The sequence below is a fragment of the Castor canadensis genome, chromosome 14 (genome assembly GCF_047511655.1).
Source record: "Castor canadensis chromosome 14, mCasCan1.hap1v2, whole genome shotgun sequence".
Classification (NCBI taxonomy): Eukaryota; Metazoa; Chordata; class Mammalia; order Rodentia; family Castoridae; genus Castor; species Castor canadensis.
This window is the reverse complement of record NC_133399.1, coordinates 109,018,358-109,040,216: the sequence shown is the minus strand read 5'-3', so window position 1 is coordinate 109,040,216 and position 21,859 is coordinate 109,018,358. Positions and strand designations below refer to the sequence as shown.

The window sequence follows — 21,859 nt, the reverse complement described above, 5'->3', positions numbered from 1 at the left end:
CTTGTCCACATTCCCAACCCTAGCGTGGTTTCTGAATGAACGAAGTAAGGCACAGCGGCCCCCGGGCGGAGAACCCCGAAACCTGCCTGGAGGCGTCCGGCGCGCGCTCTCAGACGCGGGGTCCTGCGGGGCCCTGGGGTCCGAGGCGAGCGCATCGCAGGCGGGGGCGGGGCCTCGCGGCGCGCGGGGGCGGGGGCGGGGGCGCGGCCGGCGCGCGGTCACGTGGCGAGTCAGCCCGGCGGGGCGGGCGGGGTGGTGCGGATAAATAGGGGCTGCGGGCCCGGGAGGACACGGGTGGCTCGGACGATTGGCTTCGGCTCCTTGCGCTCGGCCGCTGCAGGCCCAGGATCTCGGCGCAGCGCTCGGTGAGTACGGGCGGGGCCCAGAGCCACCGCAGCGGAAGTGACCTTGGCGGAGAATGGGGCACCGCCGGGGCGCAGGCAGCAGGACCAGGCCCCTGGTGGCCCCGGCTGGGCGCAGGCGCGTGCTGGAGCTACAGGGAGAAGGGGTCGCGGCCCGCGGGAAGCGGGGACGCTCAGGGATTGGCTTCGCCCAGCAGGCAGGGATGGCGGCTGGGCCGGACGCTCCCAGGACCGGTCGGCTCTGAGCCAGGGCGGGTCCGCAGCGGCCCAGGCGGTACTGGGGACGGCAGGGAGGAGCCTTCAGGGAAAGGGTTTGGCCCGGCCGGGTCCTGGCCACTGCAGCTGCAGTCTCTGTTCCCAGCCCCTCAGCTCTGGGGCCCAGGGCGCTCGGGACAGATTACTGGGATGATATACCGATTTGCATCTATTTTAGGTTTCTTATTCGAAAGAGTATGTCTGGGCAACTTTCTCCATAAAACCCTACACAATTCCTGGAACCCCAGAAGACCGGTCCTATTGAAAACAGGAATGTAGGAGTGGGTGGATGGGGTGGAACCGCATGAAGAGTTAAATCGATAAACAGGAAGAGAAGCTGCGCAGAGTGAAGGATAGGAGACCGTGTAGGGATTGGGGGATCCAGCCCCCTCTGTGGAGATCTCCTGTGGAGGGGGGCGCCTTAGGCCACGGTGGTGTGCGAGGAAGAAGCAGGGCAGCCTCAGCTCCTCCCTCATTTAGACGTCTGTGCATTAGCATCCAGGGACAGTGTGAGACCTCCTCAGGCACATTAGGGGGAAGTGAACTGAATTTGGCCCCTCAGGCGACTGGATCAGCCCCTTCCCCAGGCACTTGAGAAAGCCACACAGGGAAAAGGACTAAAGCCCAGAACCTCCACCCCCACGACTCCACCTGACCGGATCCGCATACTCATACGAAGAGAGTTTGTGGAGCTCAGAGGGAGACTGGTCCCCAGGAGCTTCGGTGGGAGGAGAATGTGACCAAGGTGCATTTATCTTGAATCTACGGATTCCAGAAGGCAGGAGGTGAAGAGGCATGGCAGGTTGTGGATTGGTTGAGGCTCTCCGCTTTTCTTCCCTGACAGCCTGTCAATGGAAAATGGCTTCTCATTGGCCTTGGTGATGGCGACCTAGAACACGGGAACTTTTTGGAGAAGGTCGTGGTGCCCGAGTGTTGAAGGCATCCTGGAGGAAAGTGGCCCTGCTCCTCATTGAGCTGATCCAGAACTGAGGGTCCAGCTCCTGGGAAAGTGCAGAGGCCTCCTCTGAGTGATTCACAGGCTCAGGTGGCAGCACAGTCCAGACCCAGCCCTGGGTCTAGTGGCTCCCCTTGATCTTGGCTTAAGACAACCCCCTTTCCAAAGGGGTCAGGCAGTAGGGGGTGGAGGCCCTGGGCTCCATGTTGAAACTGCCCCTGCGATGCTGATTCAGCCGTCTGGGCTGAGGCCCATATGTGATGTGGGCGGAAACAGGGAGGAGCCATAGGTCTGCTGATGTTTGATGGTCTGACACAAGGAAAGTATTAGAAATGTGTGAGGTTGAACAATGTGAAATAGAAGTTTTGAAGGTCAAAAGGCACTTTCATGTGATTGGTGTGAAGGGAGATGGGAGTCTGACAGGAAGTTGAACCTAGGCAAGGTGTATAAGGGGTTCTTTCACATTGTTCTTGCTGTAGTTAGTGGTCTCTTCACCTGGTCCATCATCTCTCAGTGCACAGTCTGGGAGCTGGCTGAGAAAGGGTGCCTAGGAGACACATCTGGAGTCCTTACATGGCTATTGTAGCTGTTGGTTATTTTCTACCCTTGTACAAGTATGGTGGAAGATGTAAGGATCAAACCCCACTACACTTTTAAACTTTTGGGGAGCAGTGCTGGGGATAACCCTGGGTTTTGTGCATACTAAGCATGTACTCTGCCATTAACTAGCCCAACTTTAACCAACTTTCTCATTTTTAACTTCAGGCCATAACTCCCCCTTTTGAGGACCTGCGGCCCCCCCAGGCTCATGCTTGTGGGGGTCCTGGTGAATGGCTCTCTCCAAAGAGCAGGTTTCCTGGTCTCGCCCTCCTCTCTGCTAACCTCCTCCTGCACCTGCCTCCTATCTTTCAGGAAGACACTTACCTCCTTCTGTTCCTTTCCTTATAATTTTCCTGTGCTTTAGTTGCACTTGTGATAGTATCGATCCATAATTTAAGTGCATATAACTTCCATTATACTGTATATCTCCTTTTTGACCCACATTAATGAGATTTATGTTGATACAAATCTAGTTCATTCATCATAAATGAACCTGACTTAGGCTATTTCTACTTCTAATTTCCCTCCTTCTTTTCCACAGTTGCTCACAGCGCTACAGTATCTCCCAGCCACTTGCAAGAGTTTCTCTTGGCAAAAATAGAAGTAGAATCAATTGCTGAGTCAGAGGCTTGCACATGGATTGCACATCTTGTATTTTGCTAGACACTGACCAAGTACCCTCCACTGTGGTTGTATCACTTTCTACTCCTGGCAGTGAGAGAGCTCCCTTCCAAATATACGCCAGCCCTAGATCTTACCAGATTCTAATTTTCACCAATCTGATGAGTTTGAAATGGTACCCATTTTAATTTTCATGGCTAGAAATTCAAGTTTAATAATCCTTTGCGCAAGTTAAGCAGTGGTTAGTGAATGTTTATCTGAACCTCCCCGCAAGTAGATTGGATTTTCTGTTTCTTGTTTCATTGTAGCCCAGGTTGGCCTCTCATTCACTCACAATCCTCCTGGCTCGGTCTCCTGAATGCTGGGATTGCATACAGGTGTATGCCACCAAGTCTGGTGTTAGATCATATTTTTAAAATTTTAAACTTGAGATGTGTGGGGTTCAGAGACAGGCGGCCTTACCCTTTCATTTACAGATGAGAAAGCCAAGTTCACCTGCAAGTTTGCAACACAGTTAGAGTCAGTTACATAATTGTGATGGAATTTCACTTAGCATTTGATCTTAAAGTTATGGATCCCTCCCTACTCAGGTATACCCATTCAAAGCATGCCCGTGATGTCTTGTCTCAAACCTCAGCTGCTCTCATCTGTAAAACAGAAGCTTTATACAAGACTGGAAGTCCTTTTCCAGCACTGGTGTTTTATGAATGCTGCATGCTGGGAGGGATGTGTGGTCTGTGATCTTGACTGTTATCTGTAATTAGCAGGCCCACAACTCCTTCAGTCTGGTCGAGATTATCTGGTATTACCAAAGAGCATGGGTTGAAGAGGATGGGATTGATAACTACTAGACGACATTTAGATAATCTTCAATAAGACACGCAGCCATGTCAGGCTGCTGTGACCCTCTGACCTGCTCGTCTGGACTAGTCAGGATGTGTTCACACACACAGGAGTCACATGGCTTCCTGGCTTGCGCAAGTCTGGAGGGTGCCACCAGCCAAGGCTTCTGCTAGTTGAGGGTCTGTCAAGCCACATTAGAATGCTAGGAGCCCTCCACCACCCCTTCTCAATTTACATGGGGTGTACTTTGTTTGGACAATCAAATCAAACTCATCAATATTTAAGGCCTTGTCACTAATAGCATGATGGGCTTTTTTTTTTTTTTTTAAAACTAAATGGGATACTTTTGAAAGTAAAAATAATTACTCTGGACAGTGTGTGCTAACTGCCCTTTGCATAGGGGGATGTATGGGCAACCACCAGTGACCAGGGGATCTCCCTAATTGGGGCTCCCTGGTGCATCTCCTCCATCAGCTTTGTGAGGGAGCATCTGTTCCTGGGGCCCCAGGGAAGAAGAACAAGATCACCACTCTTAGACCAGGGCCAAAGCCTCCCCAGCCAGAGCCAGCCAGGAAGTGTGGTACAGCCTTCAATTGCTTCAGGGAGCGGCTGTGTTCTTGCAAGCTGAGAAGCATGGAACACTAATCTCATTTAAATCTCACAGGATCCGTAAAAGCTTTGTAATGTGCCCATTTTAGAAACAGGCGTGGGGACTGCATCACCCTCTGCATCTCATAAGCATCTCAGAAGTCACTATCAGAGCCTGAGAGCAAAAGCTTCTAGGGCTTTCCAGAGCACGGACTACCCAAATTGTTTTGTTTTCCACCAACAATAAAAATGTTTTCAACTGCCGAAAACCTTTGTGGTGTCCACTGTTTTAAGCCCACAGTGGTCATTTTCTTCTGCGTTGCTGTGGCTGACCTTAAACAATGTTCTATATAAGCATTATAACCAGATGTTCTCCAGGGCATGAGAGAAGGCTTGAGTAGGGCCAGCCCCGCTGCACCTGGAGTGGATGAGAGGCTGTCTTGGATAGTTGATGGCAGATGGGCCACAGGGGAAGTGCCTGTGAATGGCCTAAAGGTTCAGTTGGGTGACATGGAGTCGGCCTTCTTTTTATTCATTTATTTATTTATTTGTTTGTTTATTTTGTGGTACTGGGGTTTGAACTTAGGGCCTATACCTTGAGCCACTTCACCAGCCCTTTTTTTGTGATGTTTTTTTTTTGAGGTAGGTTCTCTTGAACTATTTGTCCAAGCTGGCTTCTAACCACCATCCTCCTGATCTCTTATCTCCTGAGTAGCTAGGATTATAGGTGTGAGCCACCAGCTCCCAGCTGGAGTCTGCCTTCTCATTCACCTCTCTGGGTTCCCTTGGAATGTCCGGGGCTGGTCAGTAGCATAGGTGGCTATCTGCTGCCTTTGTGGGATGCATTTGTGGGTCATGCAGAAATTGGCCACAGACAGCCCAGCTTCAGGTGACTAATAGGTCACTGCTGTTCACAAGAAGAAAGATGAGGTTCAGGGTTGGGAGCCTTACTTGTTTGTATGCTTCTTCTTTTTTTCTTTTTGTTCTTCTTCTTTCTCACCACCACCCACACTGTGCCTCCTGCTAGGAAGTGAACCCCAGGCAACTGTGATGACTGAGCTACACTTCCAGCCTCCTCTTTCAGGTGTGCAAGGGTGGAAAGCGTGTGGGCAGCTCCACGCTGGTTTTGCTCTTAAATTAAACTTGATCAACCAAGAACCTGTTAAACACTTTTCCATTAGGAGCAGACATAAAACAGAAATGATCACATCAAGGCTGTGATTCTGACTTACAAAGGGAGGCCTCTGGTGTCTCCTTCAGGTTGGTCCAGCACGCTTTTGCCCCACCACAGGCTGCTCCAGCACTGAGGTACACCTGGCCAAGTGGAGTCCAGGAGGCTGAAGGTCTGCGTGGGCTCGTTTTGTGGGTGTGCTGAAGTGGTTGGAACTTGAGGAACAGCTGCCTTTAATGATGGGGAGAACCAAGCTGGGTTTTTATGGAACAGAAAGAAACTCATAAAGTTCTGTGTCAAGTCATCCCCATTCTCCTGCTTTCCCACCAAGCCCTGGTCTAGAGTCACTCTGTCCGAAAAGCGCAGTTCTAGTTTGTGGGTCTGCTAAATGTAGGCACTCCCTCGATCCTTTCCAGCTTGGTGGGGAAGAAGCCAGCAGGGTGCTGACATTGACAGTAGCACTGGCAGGGAGAGTAGAATACTGGACAGGACTGTACGGGACTTTGGTTCACTTTTCCTGTGTCAGCCAGGAGATGACCTCCTGTTTAGACACCAAACTGGTCTGTTTGGAAATTTCAGAATTTCAGGTGTAGATGTCCTATCTCCTTACATCCTTTACAGATTTAGAATCTATTCTGCCTGAAGTCTCTGTTGTGTGTAAGAAAGCTTTTTTTCTTTTTGGCCAGTACTGGGGTTTTAACTCAGGGTCTCACGCTTGCTAGGCAGGAGCTGTATCTACCACTTGAGCCACTCTGCCACACCTCTTATGTTATTTTTCAGGTAGGGGCTCACGTTTTTGATCAGGGCAGCCTCAGACTGTAAGCCTGTTACCTACGCTTCCCACAGAGCTGGCATTACAGGTATGAACCACCACACCCCGAGTTTTTGTTGAAATGGGAACTCTGCTAACTTTTTTGCCTGGGCTGGTTCTTGAACCTCAGTCCTCTGGATCTCTGCCTTCTGGGTAGCTGGGATTGCAGGCATGATCTACCTCGCATGGCCAGAAAGCTTTCTGTACCAAGCTTGATTGCAGCCAAACCTATTTATTTTGGTTTTTGGAGGCAGGGTTTCACTATATAACTCAGGTTGGCCTCAAACTCACAATCCTTCTACCTCAACCTCTTGAATATTGGAATTATAGGTGTGTGCCACTACACCTGACCCAAAACCTGTTGTTTTAGTATGTCAGGACATAAGGTCTCCCATGACTTGGCATCAGCTCCTCTCCTTGGACATTCATTCCATCCGCCAGTGTCCCAAGGGCCACATTTTCCCACAGGAGGGCATCAGGGGAGTCTGGGAAACAGTTTTGCTGTGGTTGGTCGAATCACCAGGCTACAGGCCCTTCCTTTGCATATGACAACATTCTGTAGAACATCAGTGGAATGTTTAAACCCCTGAACCATGCATGGGTTTGGAAAGAGAAGAAATAATGAGAGCCTTTTTTTGTATCCAGAGATCAGCTTGAAAAGGGTCAGGGTGTGTAGTGGAACCCGGGTCTTCCAGGAAGCCCGGCTGACTTGGATTAGAAGTAACCTCTGCTCACCCCTGCCTGCCTCCACTCGGCCACACCTGAAAGAGGAGTCTGGTAGCTGGCAATGTTTTTCTCCTCTGTTCAGATCTCTTTCCATCACGAGATAAGGACTTTCTGTTCATCTTCCGTAACTTAAAAAAAAAAAAAAATCACAGAACAGGGAAATGGAAATGTTTGCTTAAAGTAGAGGAAGTGAAAGCCAGGCTGCCATTTCAGGCAAGACCTTGGAGCTGGTGATGGGCTGTGGACAGCACAGCTTGCTGTTTTCACCATTTGCAGTATCCAGTGTCATGAGAATGAAATTGGTACTGCCTAGGAATTTCTGGCTTCATATTCTTTGGGCTCTCAGCAATCGCAGGACTCTCACAGTAGAAGCCCTTTTGGACAAGAGATGTGGAGGCCCACTGAGCGGTTAGAGGCTGTGGCAGGCTGGCATGCATGCAGAAACTGGAGCCAGCTGGGAGCCAAACTGCCTGTGTTCTCTGCCACCACAGAAACCAAAGAAACCCTATTTAAAAATTCATGTTACCATGGAAACAGTCCTATCATGCTCTTAGCTTATGACTTAATATCTCAACAGATGCCAAGCCCCCCCAGAGGGCATCTGGGGACACTCCTGTTCTCCACACTCAAGATGGTGGGAGCCCAGGGAGGCCACCCTTCAGCACTGGATCTCAGTGGACCTGTCAGCCCTTAGTCCACATTTCGCCTACAGGGAGTAGACACTGTTTCTGCCCCAATGTCTCCTGTCTTAGGAAAAGGTTAAAATGCCAATTGTAGGTCAGAGGGTCTTGATAAAAGCACAGAAGGAATCTGGCTTTGGCATGTCTGCTTAGGAGATGCATTTATCTAACAGTTTGGAGACCTTGGAGGTTGCTGACACATGGTCATGTGAGAAGCCACCTCCCTGTGAGTCACTGAAAATGGGGACATTAAGTGTGTCCAGTGGAACATCTCTAGGGAGGAAGCCTCATTGGTGGCAGGGAGATGACTGGAAGTACATTTGGAGATTATAATTTTTTAAATTGTCTTTTTATCAATTTGGTGAGTCAAGATCTTTGGTAGCATTGCTGTGATTCTTCCTGAAACAAATCTTTGAAATGTAGGACCAACTTTTTTTTTTTTTAAAAGGGTATTTGTATTAGTTCATCTTCCATTACTATAAGAAAATACCTGAGCTGACTGCTCTAAAAAAGTTTTAACTTAGCTCACAGTTGTGAAGGCTAAAAGTCCAAGATCAGGCAGACCCATGGATCTGGTCTCTGGTGAAACCTCCATGGCTGGGCCACATCACAACAGATGACATTGCGACAGGAGTGCATGTGCTTAGGAGAGATTACATGGCCAGAGAGAGACAGAGGAGGGGCCACTAAGTCCAGCTTCTTGAAGGTCCCACCTCTAACATTTCCACCCTGAGAACCAGGCTTCCATCCTAACGTGACCCTTTGTGGGACATGCTCAAACGAGCTGTATTGAAAAAGGTTTCCCTGGTATAGTTGCTGCTTTGGGATTTTTTTTAATATTTTCCTTGTCATGTTGCATGGTGGCAACCCCATTGCATCTACACATACCCTGCTTGCTAGGCTCTCCTTACATACATGGGCATCTTCAATGTTCTTTCTTTTTTTTTTTTTGGCAGTACTGGGGCTTGAACTCAGATCCTTACAGTTGCTAGACTTTCCTAGGCAGGCACTCTATCACTTGAGCCACTCCATCAGCCCTTTTATGTGATGGATTTTTTTCGAGGTAGGGTCCTGTGTACTATTTGCCTCAGGCTGGCTTTGAACCGCAATCCTCCTATCTCTGCCTACTGAGTAGCTGGGATTACAGGCGTGAGCCACCAGCACCTAGCTCCAATATGTTTTCTGTTCAGCTGCTATTTGCCATGATTTAACAGTTACTATGCTGTCAGATGCTTCATTTCTGTCCTCTGCTAATACAAAGAATATTCAGTGAACATCTGTGGACCTGTGTCTTTGCAGCTTTATACTTTAGGCTAGTATATCTGTAGGATAAATTTCTAAATGATAAGGTACAGAGTCCATGTGTTCAGGGTTAAAAGTTGTCAAGGCATCGCCTAGCCAGCCTGGCCATTGCTGTCCTCCTCACTACCAGTTCTCTATCAACACTGCTCTGTCCCCACATTCTGGCACCTTGAGAAGTACCAGACTGTCCAGCCTTTGGCAATCCAGGACACAATAAAGACTTGCCTTGGTTTTATCTGCATCTCTCTGAGGTTAGATATTTTTATATTTTTGTGGGCCATTTGTAGTTTTGTTTTTTGGGTTTTTTTTTTGTTTGTTTTTGTTTTTTTGTGGTACTGGAGTTTGAAGCCATTCCATCAGCCCTTTTTTGTGAAGGGTTTTCTCGAGATTGGGCCTTGCAAACTATTTGCCTGAGCTAGCTTTGAACTGTGATCTTCCTGATCTCTGCCTCCCAAGTAGTTGGGATTACAAGCATGAGCCATCGGTGCCTTGCTTATTTGTAGTTTTTCTGTAGTTTTCCCATTATGCTGTTTGCCTGATTTTTTTGATTGGTTAGTTGTTTGGCTGTGTTGTTTGTGTGCAAGGATTTAAACTCAGGGCCTCACAGTCTACCAGTTGAGCCATGCAACCATTCCTTTGGTTTTACTTAGTTTTTTAAGATAGTGTCTCTTGTTTTTGCCCAGCCCTGCCTCAAACCTCGATCCTCCTACCTCCACCTCCCAAGAAGCTAGGACCATGTATGTGCATCACCACGCCTGGCTCTTCTAATAGTTTTGGGTTTTTTTTTTTTTTAATGGGCTGTTTTTTTTTTTTAAAGTGTGTTTATAGTAGTGGAGATGGAACCCAGAGCTGTGTGTATTGCACTCATGCTTTGCCATTAAGCTACATCTCCAGCCCAGCTTTCTGAATGTTTAAGAACATTAAACATTCTTGTAGATCGAGAGCACACAGCCCTAGTATTCTATTTCTGTTCATTTTTTGTTGATTTTTTTTTAAGGAGAGACTTTAATGTCTTACAGGCTGTGCTTTATGTCAGTCTCAGGCTTTCCTCAGATGTTTTTCTTCATAAGACTTGTTTATCTATTTATTTTTAGTAGTCCTGGGGTTTGAACTCAGGGCATCACACCTGCGAGGCCAGAGCTCTGTGCCTTGAGCCACTCCCCCAACCTCCTGGGTTTTGGTTTTTTTGAAACAGGGTCTTGCTATATAGCCCAGACTGACCTCAAACTCATGATCCTCCTGCCTCAGCCCACTTGGTACTGGGATTACAGGTGCACACCACTATACGTAGCTCAGACTTGGGTATTTTTATTTGAGTTCTTTGTTCCACAAAGACTTTTTGTGAGTGAGGAGCCAGGTGTGTAGGTGCAGCCTTCCTTGTTGTTATGGGATGGGCAACCAGGTGTGTAAGAACATATGTGGGAGTGCTAGTTCTCGTCCTGGCCCCCACACATCTGTTCCCACACCAGGAAGCAGCTCTGAGTGACCTGACAATGGTTTTGTTGATGGTACTGTCCTAGAACCTGCCATTTTATAATATATTATGACATCCCAGTGGACCTCCCTCAGCTTTTCCAGAGTATTCTTTCTGTCCTTACACATTTGGTCTTCCAGGTGAACCATCCCTTAACCTTTTTTCCCCTTTTCATACTATTAATCATTCACCCATTTACTGGTCAGAACACTGAGCATAGACCTGGCCTCTCTTCCCTTGGTCACCTGCTGACACAAATGTGTTACTTAATCTTAAACAACATTTAAATGTTTATTTTCCTTCAGTATAGTTCTGTGCCTATAATCCCAGCACTCCAGAGACTGAGGCAAGGAGGATCATGAGTTCGAGGCCAGCCTCGGCTACATAGCAAGATCCTGTCTCAAAAAAAAAAAACAAGAGTTCTGTGTGTGAGGCAGTATGGGTATGGTAAACACTGACATCTCTGTCCTATGGCCCTACTGCAGACTGTATCCCCGGAGGACAGAAAGCCCTTGCTCCTGTAAGCCCCTAGAGGTCAGGACAGGATCCAGCATGCCTACACCTTGCTCTGTGGCCCTAGTGTTGGCACCCAGGAAATGATTCTTGCTTTTCATAGCTGCTTGCCCAAGATGTTAATTCAAGGGTCAAACTGGAAATCACTGGTCTCCTGACTCATGAGCCAGTTCAAGGTCAAAGACCCAAGGTATGGATGTAATGGTTTCCCTTCCTGGAAGCCAAAAGCAAGCCATTGGCTGATGGGAAAAACCAAATCAAGGCCCAGGACCCGAGCGCCACTGGCACATCCAGCTCTACTTCCTTAGTCTCACCAAGACTGGCACAGGCCAGCTCGTGCTTGCTTGAGATATGTCAGTGGGGTTTGTGACATTACTCCTGTTACATTTTCCCTGTCCCATTGGTCCTTCCCTTAGGACATAATCACTCAGACCAACTCTTTTCTTCCAAATCACTAACTTGGGAAAGGTCTTTCAGACTTTGTGCAATTTAAAAATAGCCAAGAGGGCCCTGGGTTCAATTCAGTCACAGCACAGCCCCAGTATGGATCTGTCCTGGCTCCAACCATCAGGCCGTTGTGAGTGTAATAAGCACTATAGATTTCCCAGGGTCTCTGCCATCACAGCAGGCTTCACAGAAGGAGACATAGTGACAAAGCCAGGATGAGGACGTTGACTTGTCTTTCCAAGTTTGCTTTTGTGTAGGGGGCCTCGCCTGATATCCCCTTGTTCTCTCCTTCTAGGTGGGTCCAGGATCCAGCTTCCAGAATGTGGTATTCCTTGGCCTCTCTCTGCTGCCTGCTGGTGCTGACCAGTGCCCAGAGCAGGCTTTCTTTCCATCCGCTGTCGGATGAGCTGGTCAACTACATCAACAAACAGAACACAACGTGGCAGGTGGGCTACAGAACTGCTTCCTGTATCTGTCTCTGTGTCCCCCCATCTGTGGGTCAGCTATGCACCCTGTCTCCTGAGGGAGGGGGTTCTGTCTGTGGCCACAGGACATTTTCTCCTGGAAGTTTAAGTTCAGTACCACACCCAGTTCCTCCCTGACTCATATACAATATGAGTGTGTGCACGAGAGTGCACGTGTGTATATGCATGTGCACACAGGTGTGTGAAAGAACAAGCGAGCCTCAAACCAAGTGGACCCTTGAGAAGCCCACCATGGAAGATGTGATGGGTCATTAATGCTACCTTCCCAACCCCATTTCTGCCCAGCCATGAAGCCTGAACTGCTGGAACAGGAAACAACGGGCTGCGTTCAGCACTAGGGCAGGTCTCTTGGATCGCTCAGCTATTCTCCCATCCCCTTTGTCTCCCTTGAATTGGGCAGGACCTGTCACCTTCCCCAAGACAGGCCTTGTATGTGGGCAGGTAGATGACTGTCATGGTCATGGCTCTTTTCCAGGCTGGACACAACTTTTACAATGTGGACATGAGCTACCTGAAGAGGCTGTGTGGCACCTTTCTGGGTGGGCCTAAGCTCCCGGAGAGGTGAGTAAGGGGACACTGCCTGCCCCCCATACTCTGCACACTCCTGTGAACTGCAGCATTTCTGTGGGCCAGTGGGAAGGGGAAGAGAAAACTTTCCCCAGGCCCCTAGGCCTTGCTTCCCAAGGCTGCAGAGATGACTTGAGGTAATGCCAGGCTTTCTACTCTGCTTCTCGGAGGTATCTCAGAGTCCAGGTTGAAGCCCCAGGCATGGCAGAAGAGGTCTGGATGGATTCAATTCTGAATAATTCAAGGAACATCTAAGGAAAGCCATAGGAACCATTAATGCTTTTTTTTCATAGAAAACTGCAGTGGACATTTTCACACAGACATTACTCTTAGCAAGCATGAGGAACTTTTGCCCAAGGGTGGAGTAGTTGACTTTTGAGACTCCACTGTCTACACAATGTGAAGATATGAAAAAATGTGTAGCCGGGAGCCGGTGGCTCACACCTATAATCCTAGCTACTCAGGAGGCAGAGATCTGAAAGAATCACAGTTGGAATCCAGCCCTAGGCAAATAGTTCCAGAGACCCTATCTCAAAAAAAAAAAAAATCACAAAAAAGGGCTGGTGGAGTGGCTCAAATGGTAAGAGCACCTGCTTAGCAAGTGTGAGGCCCTGAGTTCAAACCCCAGTGCTGCCAAAAAAGAAAAAGGTTTGTATTACGTTGTCTAGCTTGAGCTTGTAGGGCTAAAAGAAAGACACAATTCTAATTTTTAGAGATTCAAAGTCAGAAAGATGGGAGAAAAATGAAAGCGTTTGTTTGGAGGGTTGCAACTAGACACATTACAGGAGGAAAAGTCCAAATGTAGGACTCTGCCTGGCTCTCCCTCCCTTTTGAGGACAACCACAGGACATGATCCTTGCACACTTTGTGCCACTGGGGTGGTGTTTGCTTTATTTGTTTTGAGATGGGGTCTTGCTATCTAGTTCAGGTGGGCCTCAAATGTTTTATCTTCCTGCCTCTCCTGGCCAAGTACTGGGATGACAGGCCTCTGCCACAATGCATGGCTTTTTGTTGTTATTGTGGTGGTGCTAGGGATTGAACCTAGGACCTCACACATGCTAGGCAAGCATTCTACCACTGAGCTGCATTCTCCAGCCTTGTTTGGAGATTTTTAATGCTTTTCGTAAACCATTGTAAAATCCAGGGAAGGGCACATTCATCCTGGTGGCCTGCTGAATGAATTGCAGATGCTGTCCTGTGCAGCTTCAGCATCTGCTTATTCCACTACACTGCTTCCATTAAGCTAAGTTGCTTTGAACAATAGGAAGAATGTAAAGGAAATCTCCCTGCCTGCTTTGTACATCTCCCGTCTCACTCCCCCTCTGGGGGACACAGCTCAGTCCAAGGCCAGCTGCTCTTACCTAGGGTGTCTTTGCAGGGATGGGGAACCAAGTCATGGGGTGGGAGTTTGTAATGTAGACCTTCCTTTGTTCAGAGTTCAGTTTGCTGAGGACATAAATCTGCCTGAAAGCTTCGATGCACGGGAACAATGGCCCAACTGTCCGACCATCAGAGAGATCAGAGACCAGGGTTCCTGCGGCTCTTGCTGGGTAAGACCCTGCTGGCCCAGAGGGTGTCGGGGACAGGAGCAGGTTAGGGAGTGAACAGCAAGTGTAGGGAGGGACTAGCGGTGAGAGTCAAGTGATGTGAACTTTGATCAATGTAATCGTCCCTGTGGTCATGAGTTATTGCAAGGATTAGGAGGACTGATATGCATTCTGCAGATCCTAGTCCCATATACCTAGGTGATGAAACTCTTCTTCTCAGTAAATGCCAGCACCTTGACCTGTGTCTGGAGAGGCCACAGTTGGGGTATGGTGGCCTCCTTACCATATGGGACTTTTTCCCACAGGCATTTGGGGCTGTGGAAGCCATTTCTGACCGGATCTGCATCCACACTAATGGGCACGTCAATGTGGAGGCATCTGCAGAGGACTTGCTCACTTGCTGTGGTGGCCAGTGTGGCGATGGGTAAGTCTCAAACACCCCCCCACACTTGGAGACCCCAGGCCTCCGCTGGGCAGAGTGACTCTGATGACTCTGGGGGATGGGACACTGTTTCTTGGCTGAGGCAGAGGGAGAATTGGGGGTCTGGAAGCGTGCCCTAGTGGCACTCCTGTTGTCGGGACACGCGTGGAGCCATGCTGGCCCCACAGAGACGAGTAGAGCAAAACATGGTCTCAGTATACTTGGTTGAATTTCTGATCACCAGTCTGGTTTTTGTCCTCGCTGCTCCTTTTTCTTGCTTAGGGAAACATACTCACCTTGGGCCAGTTTCCTTATCTATAATTAAGACTGAGGGACCCCAGGTGATCACACTGAACTAAATCCCTGACTCAGGTGCTTGCCAGTGCTAATGTCTGGCCCTGGGCCCACAGTTCTCAGCCACAGCTGCAGATTAAAAATAACTTGAGAACTTTTCAAAAAGAGTGCCTGAGCCTCATCCCACACCCATGAGGTACAGCCTTCCACAGGGATATGCTCTGAGACCCCCAGGGGATGCCTGAAACCAAGGATAGTACAGAACCCTGTATATGCCTGTTTTTTCAATACATAATTCACAAATCTAATGCTTTTTCCATCTTAACTAAGCACTTATCACTCATTATGGCCATACTCTTGCAGTTTGAGGCAAGGCAGCAAAACTAGCATGAATTTCTTTTTCTTTCTTCACAATTTCAGAGATGGAAGATTCATTCTCACCACAGATCTTAGCAATCTCAACATTTTTTTTTTCTTGTTGAGAACTTTCACCTTTTCACTTAAAGGAAGCATTTTCTGGCTTTTCTTTGGCAAATCTAAATTGCCAGCATCACTACTCTTGTGCTCTGGGACCATTAAGTAAAATGAGGGTTACTTGAACACAAGCACTGCAGTACCACAAGAGTGGATCTGATAACCAAGATAGCTACCAAGTGGGTGGTGCATACAGTTTTGATACTCTGGACAAAGATGATTGACACCTCATGCTGAATGGAATGGGATAATGTGAGATTTCATCATTCTACTCAGAATGTAATTTATTTCTGGATTTTTCCACTTAACATTTTTGGATTGCAGTTAATGGCACAGGTAACTAAAAACTCTGAAATCAAAACTTTGGAAAAGGGGGTAGGGGATACTTTAAAATCTGCTGTGCATTTGACAATCACTGTTCCAGAAAGAAGGGCATTCGATATAGACAGGGATATGAGCGTCCTCTGTCCTCTGAAGAAACCTAGTGAACAGGGATGGGAACTTGGATGAGTCCCTGAAGAAGTGGCTATGGAGGGAGGATGAACTTGGGATATTGGGTTCTAGGAGGACTGTTTTGCCAGCTGGGCAGTGCAGGTCCAGGAGTGACCTTGGTACTTGTACTGGGCAGTATTCTAAAGTGATCTGAGAGCACCTGGAACTTTCTGCAATGAATTTTTTGGGGGGCAGTAGTAGGGTTTGAACTCAGGGCTTTACACTTGCTAGATAGGAGGTGCTCTATGGCCTGAGCCATGCCTCCAGCCCTTTTGCGATGAATTTAACAGAAGCTTTCTTTTTTTTTTTTTTTTAAAGCTGTAATGGTGGCTATCCCTCTGGAGCTTGGAACTTCTGGACCAAGAAAGGCCTGGTTTCTGGTGGCCTCTATAACTCCCATGTAGGTGAGTGTGTGTATACCTTCAGCCTGTGTTTCCCAGGTGGATTCATAAGCAATGAGTCATAGTAGTTCCATGTTCCATTATAAAGGGAATGTTGAGGACAGAGGGCTGGAGGATAGACAGACCAGCCAGCCCACTGGTCAGGCTGCAGACATCAGGTTGGTCCCACCCCAGTTCTGCCTAGCCTGGAGGACTTTGCAGTGGCAGCTGCATGCTGACCCTTACTCCTGTTCCCTTGGTCCATCAGGCTGCAGACCCTACTCCATTCCTCCTTGTGAGCACCATGTCAATGGCTCCCGGCCCCAGTGCACAGGGGAGGGAGACACTCCCAAGTGCAGCAAGACCTGCGAACCTGGCTATTCCCCGTCCTACAAAGAAGACAAGCACTTCGGTAAGTTGGGGTCTGGACCCAGGTCTGTTGAGGGACAAAGAGGCCAGGGCCATTAAATTCCAGAATGCCAGGGAGGAAGAAGGGGTAACTCACGCCTGTCCCATCAGAGGGAGCCATGCTTCCCAGATCTCTGCTTGCTGCACCATGAATCCAACTTCAGCAAGGCAGCAACCTGTCTCAGAACCCTGGGGTCCTTGACCCCCTCTTCCAGGGCCTCACTGTGTCACTCCACTCTGCCCTAGCCCCAGCTCACTCCTTATTTAGGAAGCCTTCTTTGACCTTTTCTGAAAGGCTGACCCTCAATCATCACCAGGCAGGCCATGGTAAATCAGCAAATAACTGCCTGAGGGAGCTATAGGCAGTACATTCACCCCACCTGGCCCCTGTTCCTTCTCCAGGGTACACCTCCTACAGTGTCTCCAGCGATGAGAAGGAAATCATGGCAGAGATCTACAAAAATGGCCCAGTGGAGGGCGCCTTCACTGTGTTTTCGGACTTTCTGATGTACAAGTCAGGTGTGTATGGACCTCAGACCACAGCCAACATTGTGGGGAGGTTGGAAATCAGGAGCCCAGATGGGTTCAGGTTGGCCATCAGGGTGGGAAGGCAGGGCTCCCAAGGAAGGCTATGGAATCTTCTTGCCCCCTCGTTCCTGGGCAGACTTCAGCTTGTGGCTCCAGTAGTTTTGCTATCACAGCTTCTCCTTGGCTTTGTGCTCCCTGGCTTCGTTCAGCTCTGCACATGGTATTCCACAAGGCCTCTCCAGGGGCTTCTGTTTAGCTAATTCCCCTCCTCATGCAAGCCAGGTCAGCGGTCTTCTCTGTGGAGGCATCCCCTCCCTGGCAGCCATCACTCTGCTTTTGCCTCTATCCTTTAGCCCCCCCATCCATATTTGAACCCTGGGGGACTGAGTGGCCCATATCATTCCTCTTTGTCTTTGCAAATGCCTAACGTCACCCCTGCCCCCACCCCATGACTAAACATGGAATGTGTTGCTATCATGCCCACACTTGCCTTGAATTCATGATTCTCCAGTCTTAGCCTCCCAAGGTGTGCACCACCACACCTGGCTACATGGCAGTGCTTCACACAGTCCCCACCCATATTGCGAAAGGTGCATTTCCAGTTTGACTGCGTGATTCACCTACCAGGGAAGGTCTGGTTGGCCAGCTCTCTGAGCACCTAGGCCAGCACCTTCCCTATCAGCCAACACCAGTTACCTACCAGCCCTTTCTCCCTACTCACCTGTCCGATGTACCCGAGGGTCTTCCAGCATCCTTCCAGATGCTTCCAGATGCTCCACCACTGAGCAATACCCCTAGTCCTCTCGTGCTTCTCTTTCAGGGCAGCAGTTGGTTCCTGTGGAGCCTGCTTCTCGTGCCTGGGGGCGGCTAGCTGGGCTGGGGTGCTGCGGGAGGTGCAGTGGCTAGGTTTGCTCTGACCCGCCTTCTTCTCAGGAGTGTATAAGCATGTGGCTGGAGACATGATGGGTGGTCATGCCATCCGCATCCTGGGCTGGGGAAAGGAAGGCGGCGTCCCCTACTGGCTGGTGGCCAACTCCTGGAACACTGACTGGGGAGACAAGGGTGAGTGGCACCCCTTCCTGCTGAGATCGGAAGCCATGAGCCATTTCGGCTTCTCTAGTTCACCCATGGCGCAGCTCTAAACCCCAAGCCTAGGGTTTGGCCGTGACTTCCCAAGCATGCAGATGCCAGTGAGTCCAGGTGTAGTCTTGGAGCCTGAGAGAAGGCAGGGTGCACCAGCTCACAGCTTCACAGAGCTGTGCACACAGCTCCCGTTGCTGTGAAGGGGCACAAGGCGACAGTGGAAGTGTGTTGCCATGCTAAGAGCCAGGAAAAGCTGATAGGGCATATGATCCTGCTGGGGGTGGGGCTTGATAACTTACTCCTAGGTCTTGTGATGAATCTGAATGTACTGACAAGAGTCAAACCCCAAGGCATGCCTATGATCCCAGCACATGGGAGGCTGAGGCAGGAGGACCACAAGTTTGAGGTCAGCCTGGGAAACAAAACCCTGATTCAGAAAACAAAACAAAACAAAACCCAAGGCATATTTTCAAAGCACCTTACTCTTCTTTCCTAGGCTTCTTTAAAATCGTCAGAGGAGAGGATCACTGTGGAATCGAATCAGAAATTGTGGCTGGAATCCCACGTACTGACCAGTACTGGAGAAAGATATAGTCTGCATGCCTGACTGGCCAATCCTGGGAGAGTTCTTCCCTAAATGTAGCCAGCTAGGCTGGGAGAGAGATGGGGCAGGAATTTCTTCTTTGAGTTCACATAAGATGCAAGGGGTTTTAGAACCTGAAGGACTGGATTGGGCCAAACTCACACCCTGCCATCAGAGCTGTCTTCCAAGGAGACATCTCCTTTCCTGGCTCCCTCCCAGCCTATTCAGTGGACAGTGCTGCAGCGCAATCAGAGCCCCCCTCACCGCCTCCCCACTAGATTAGTGCTGTGTGTAGTGCCTGCTGTTCCAGCTCTGGCTGCAATCCCTCCTACCCCCACTCCTACATCTGAGCATCTCCAGAAGCAAGACAGACCCAAGGGCTTGGGGCTGCAGGTTTTCCACAGGGGCATAAGGCGGAGTTCCTAACAAGAGGACACGTGCCCACCCATCAGCAGCCTCTAAGCAAGTCACCTTCTAGTTCTGTGACAGGTACAGAGGAAGATGTGTGCAGCCCTCTGGAGAAAGCCACCTTTTCCCAGAGCACCTGCATTTGTCCTGCTTTGTGATGTTACAAGCCCTCTCTGGTCTTGGCCTTGGCCAATTCTATTTTTTAATAGAGTTTTTGGGGTTTTTTTGTGCACACTTCAGCTGGTCATGTCAGTGACCAACTCTTAATAATTTAAGAGCTGTACTAGTTTTACAGATTGTCCCCTAATGGTGTGGCTGAAAACAAGCCAAGTGGTCGCAATTTGCTGGCTGACCTACTGACCTCAACTACCACAGTGAACCTAGTTTGGGAGAAAACAGCTTTTGCTGGTTTTGTTTTGTTTTGATTTGTTTTGTTTTTTAAATCACTGCTTCACACTGTCAATTTAACAAGGAATGATCATGCCAATAAAAGACTGCTCCAGCTGGACATCTGTGCTCCGACAGCATCTCAGAGGCCATTAGGACAGTTCTGTGTCCTGGGGGCCACATGTCCTTGCAGCTCTCAGAGCCTTGTGCTAACTTCTCACTGTTCAGCCACATTCTCAAGGTGTGAAGTCTGTCTTCTCCTGGTTCCCTATTGCCCCATCACCCCTTCTCTAAAGTCCATCCCCAGCATTGCGCCCAGCCTTGAGCTTGCCCCTGCTTAGAGATAAGGAAGTAGATGTACTTCAGTTTTTATTAACCACGGGCCAGCAGCAACCTGCTCCAGGTCTCTGCTTATAGTTTGCAGGCAATGATCTCATGTGACCAGGCTGCCCTTCTTCCAGAACCATGTTCCCTGGGGTGAAGCCACTGCCAGTTGGCATATTCCTGAATATGTATGAAGTATGAATAGCGGAAGTGCCAGTTCCTAGGGAGCAGGAAATTACAGTGTTTAGTCCTTGTAGAGGACTAACTGGCCTGCCTGTTGGTATCAGTTATTTCCCTTCCCTCCTGAATGGATGGGAGTTGGGTTGGCTCTTTCCAGAAGCCTGGGAAGCTTGCCTTCCCCTAAATTCAGAGCTACAAAAAATGAGCTCTTTAACCCTGCTGAGAACTAGGGTAAGGCTCATGATAGAGCCTTTGCCTAGCTTGGCTCTGAGTTTGAGCTCCAGTACCACCAAAACCTGGTGATATTGTAGGAAAAGTTTGTGCTACTTCTCAGCTACTTCACTATGATGTATTTGAAATTGCAAGATTCGGTGAATTTTGACATAGTTCTGCCTGCTCCCAAATGGAGTCAAATACTTCACTCCCATATTGCCTTGCACCCTCACCTTGTGCCTACCTCCAACTCCAGTCCTCCCAGTGAGCCAGTGAGATTGCTCTTGCTGAATGAGCCTCTGTTGGAAAAACTTGCAACTGGGGAGGCTCTCGGTGCTTCAATAAACCACGGATTACCCCAGGGGTCATCCTTTTCAATTCAGTAGTTTTTGATAGGTACCTGTCCAAAGGGGGACAATGCCTTTTTGTTTTTACCTATAGAAGAGCATTCATTTGTGAATATTCAAGTTTAAGACAACCTTTTTGACCTCCGAGCACCATACACTAAGGGCTTTGCTACCCCATGTAGGCTGCACAATCACCAGGACTCTAGACCTTGTTTGAAACCAGTGTTAGGATGAATGTCAACCTCTGAGCCAAATTTGCATCCTCTCAGACCCCAGGTCATTCCTAGGTACGTTGAAGTTGGAGGAATGACGGAATGACGCCTTTCAGCAGTGGTCTCCAAACTGGGCCTTTGATCAGCATTCATGTCACCTGGGAAATTAGGCAGATTCTTGGGCATCACTCCAGACTTTCCTGGTCACAGAAATCTCTGGTCCTTGTAATTGGGCAGTTGTGATGCACACTGAAGTCTGAGAACCACAGCCTCAGAACTCAAGTTCACAAAACTTCCAAGTTTTCCCCTACTTCCTTTCCCTAGGATATGGCTCAGTGGGTGAGTAACAAGAACAAGCTGCAGGTAGTGTATGGAAACTTCCATCTGCAGAAGTTTCCAAAATATGGAGAACAGGCTCTTGCTCCCAGCTGCTGCAACCATTTATTATAAAGCCCTGGTTCAGATGGGTTATGTGGTCCTCTGAGGACACCACACACCACTGTGAGCAGAAGCCAAGCAGATTACACCAGGGATGCTTTAGCTTAGTTGCGTTGAAAGTGGGGAGTTGCTGGGTGCAGGTGGTTACACTCATAGTCCTAGCTACTCAGGAGGCAGAAATCAAGAGGCTCACAGTTCAAAGCCAGCCTGGGCAAACAGTTCAGCAGGAGACCCTACCTCAAAAATACCCAGCACAAGAAAAGGGCTGGCCAAGTGGTTCAAGTGGTAGCTTGCCTGCCTACCAAGCACGAGGTTCTCAGTTCAAACACCAGTACCACAAAAAATAGAGGGTAGGTACCAGATTTAGCAAATAGAAATGTAGACTACCAAGTTAAATTTGAGTTTCAGACAAGCAAGTACTTCTTAGTATATGTTCTGTGCAATATTGGGGTATAATTATACTAACAAACCCTTTATTTGAAATTTAACTGGGTATACTGGACAACCCTAGAGAGAAGATACTCAGAAGGGAAACAATACTTGCCAGAGCTAGAGCTGAGGCTTTTGTGCAAGTCGGTGAGAACAATTTACAGAGCTTGTGGCTGATGGAGCCTCACAGCACAGGTGCCCCCAGGCAGCAGATCAGAAATAAGGAAGGCTCGGACCAAAGCTCATGCCTAAATCTAAATTTCAACTACCCAAATTTGTAACAAACCTCCTTGAAACCCCAAGTTGAATTT

The 21,859-nt window shown here is 48.7% G+C and overlaps 1 protein-coding gene across 2 annotated transcripts; it reads left to right on the top strand.

The window, feature by feature from the left end:
- Positions 1 to 214: 214 nt before the first annotated feature.
- Ctsb (cathepsin B) lies at positions 215 to 19,526 on the top strand. Of its 2 annotated transcripts, XM_020157002.2 has the most exons (11): positions 247 to 365; positions 6,176 to 6,255; positions 11,644 to 11,794; positions 12,309 to 12,394; positions 13,836 to 13,950; positions 14,253 to 14,371; positions 15,947 to 16,032; positions 16,277 to 16,420; positions 16,819 to 16,935; positions 17,878 to 18,006; positions 18,524 to 19,526. In XM_020157002.2, the coding sequence occupies exons 3-11, from the start codon at positions 11,669 to 11,671 to the stop codon at positions 18,619 to 18,621; spliced, it is 1,020 nt and encodes a 339-aa protein (XP_020012591.1). In that variant the 5' UTR covers positions 247 to 365; positions 6,176 to 6,255; positions 11,644 to 11,668; the 3' UTR covers positions 18,622 to 19,526. The 2 variants fall into 2 exon arrangements, with proteins under 2 accessions (XP_020012589.1, XP_020012591.1); XM_020157000.2 differs by lacking the exon at positions 6,176 to 6,255 and having other exon boundaries at positions 215 to 365.
- Positions 19,527 to 21,859: the final 2,333 nt, after the last annotated feature.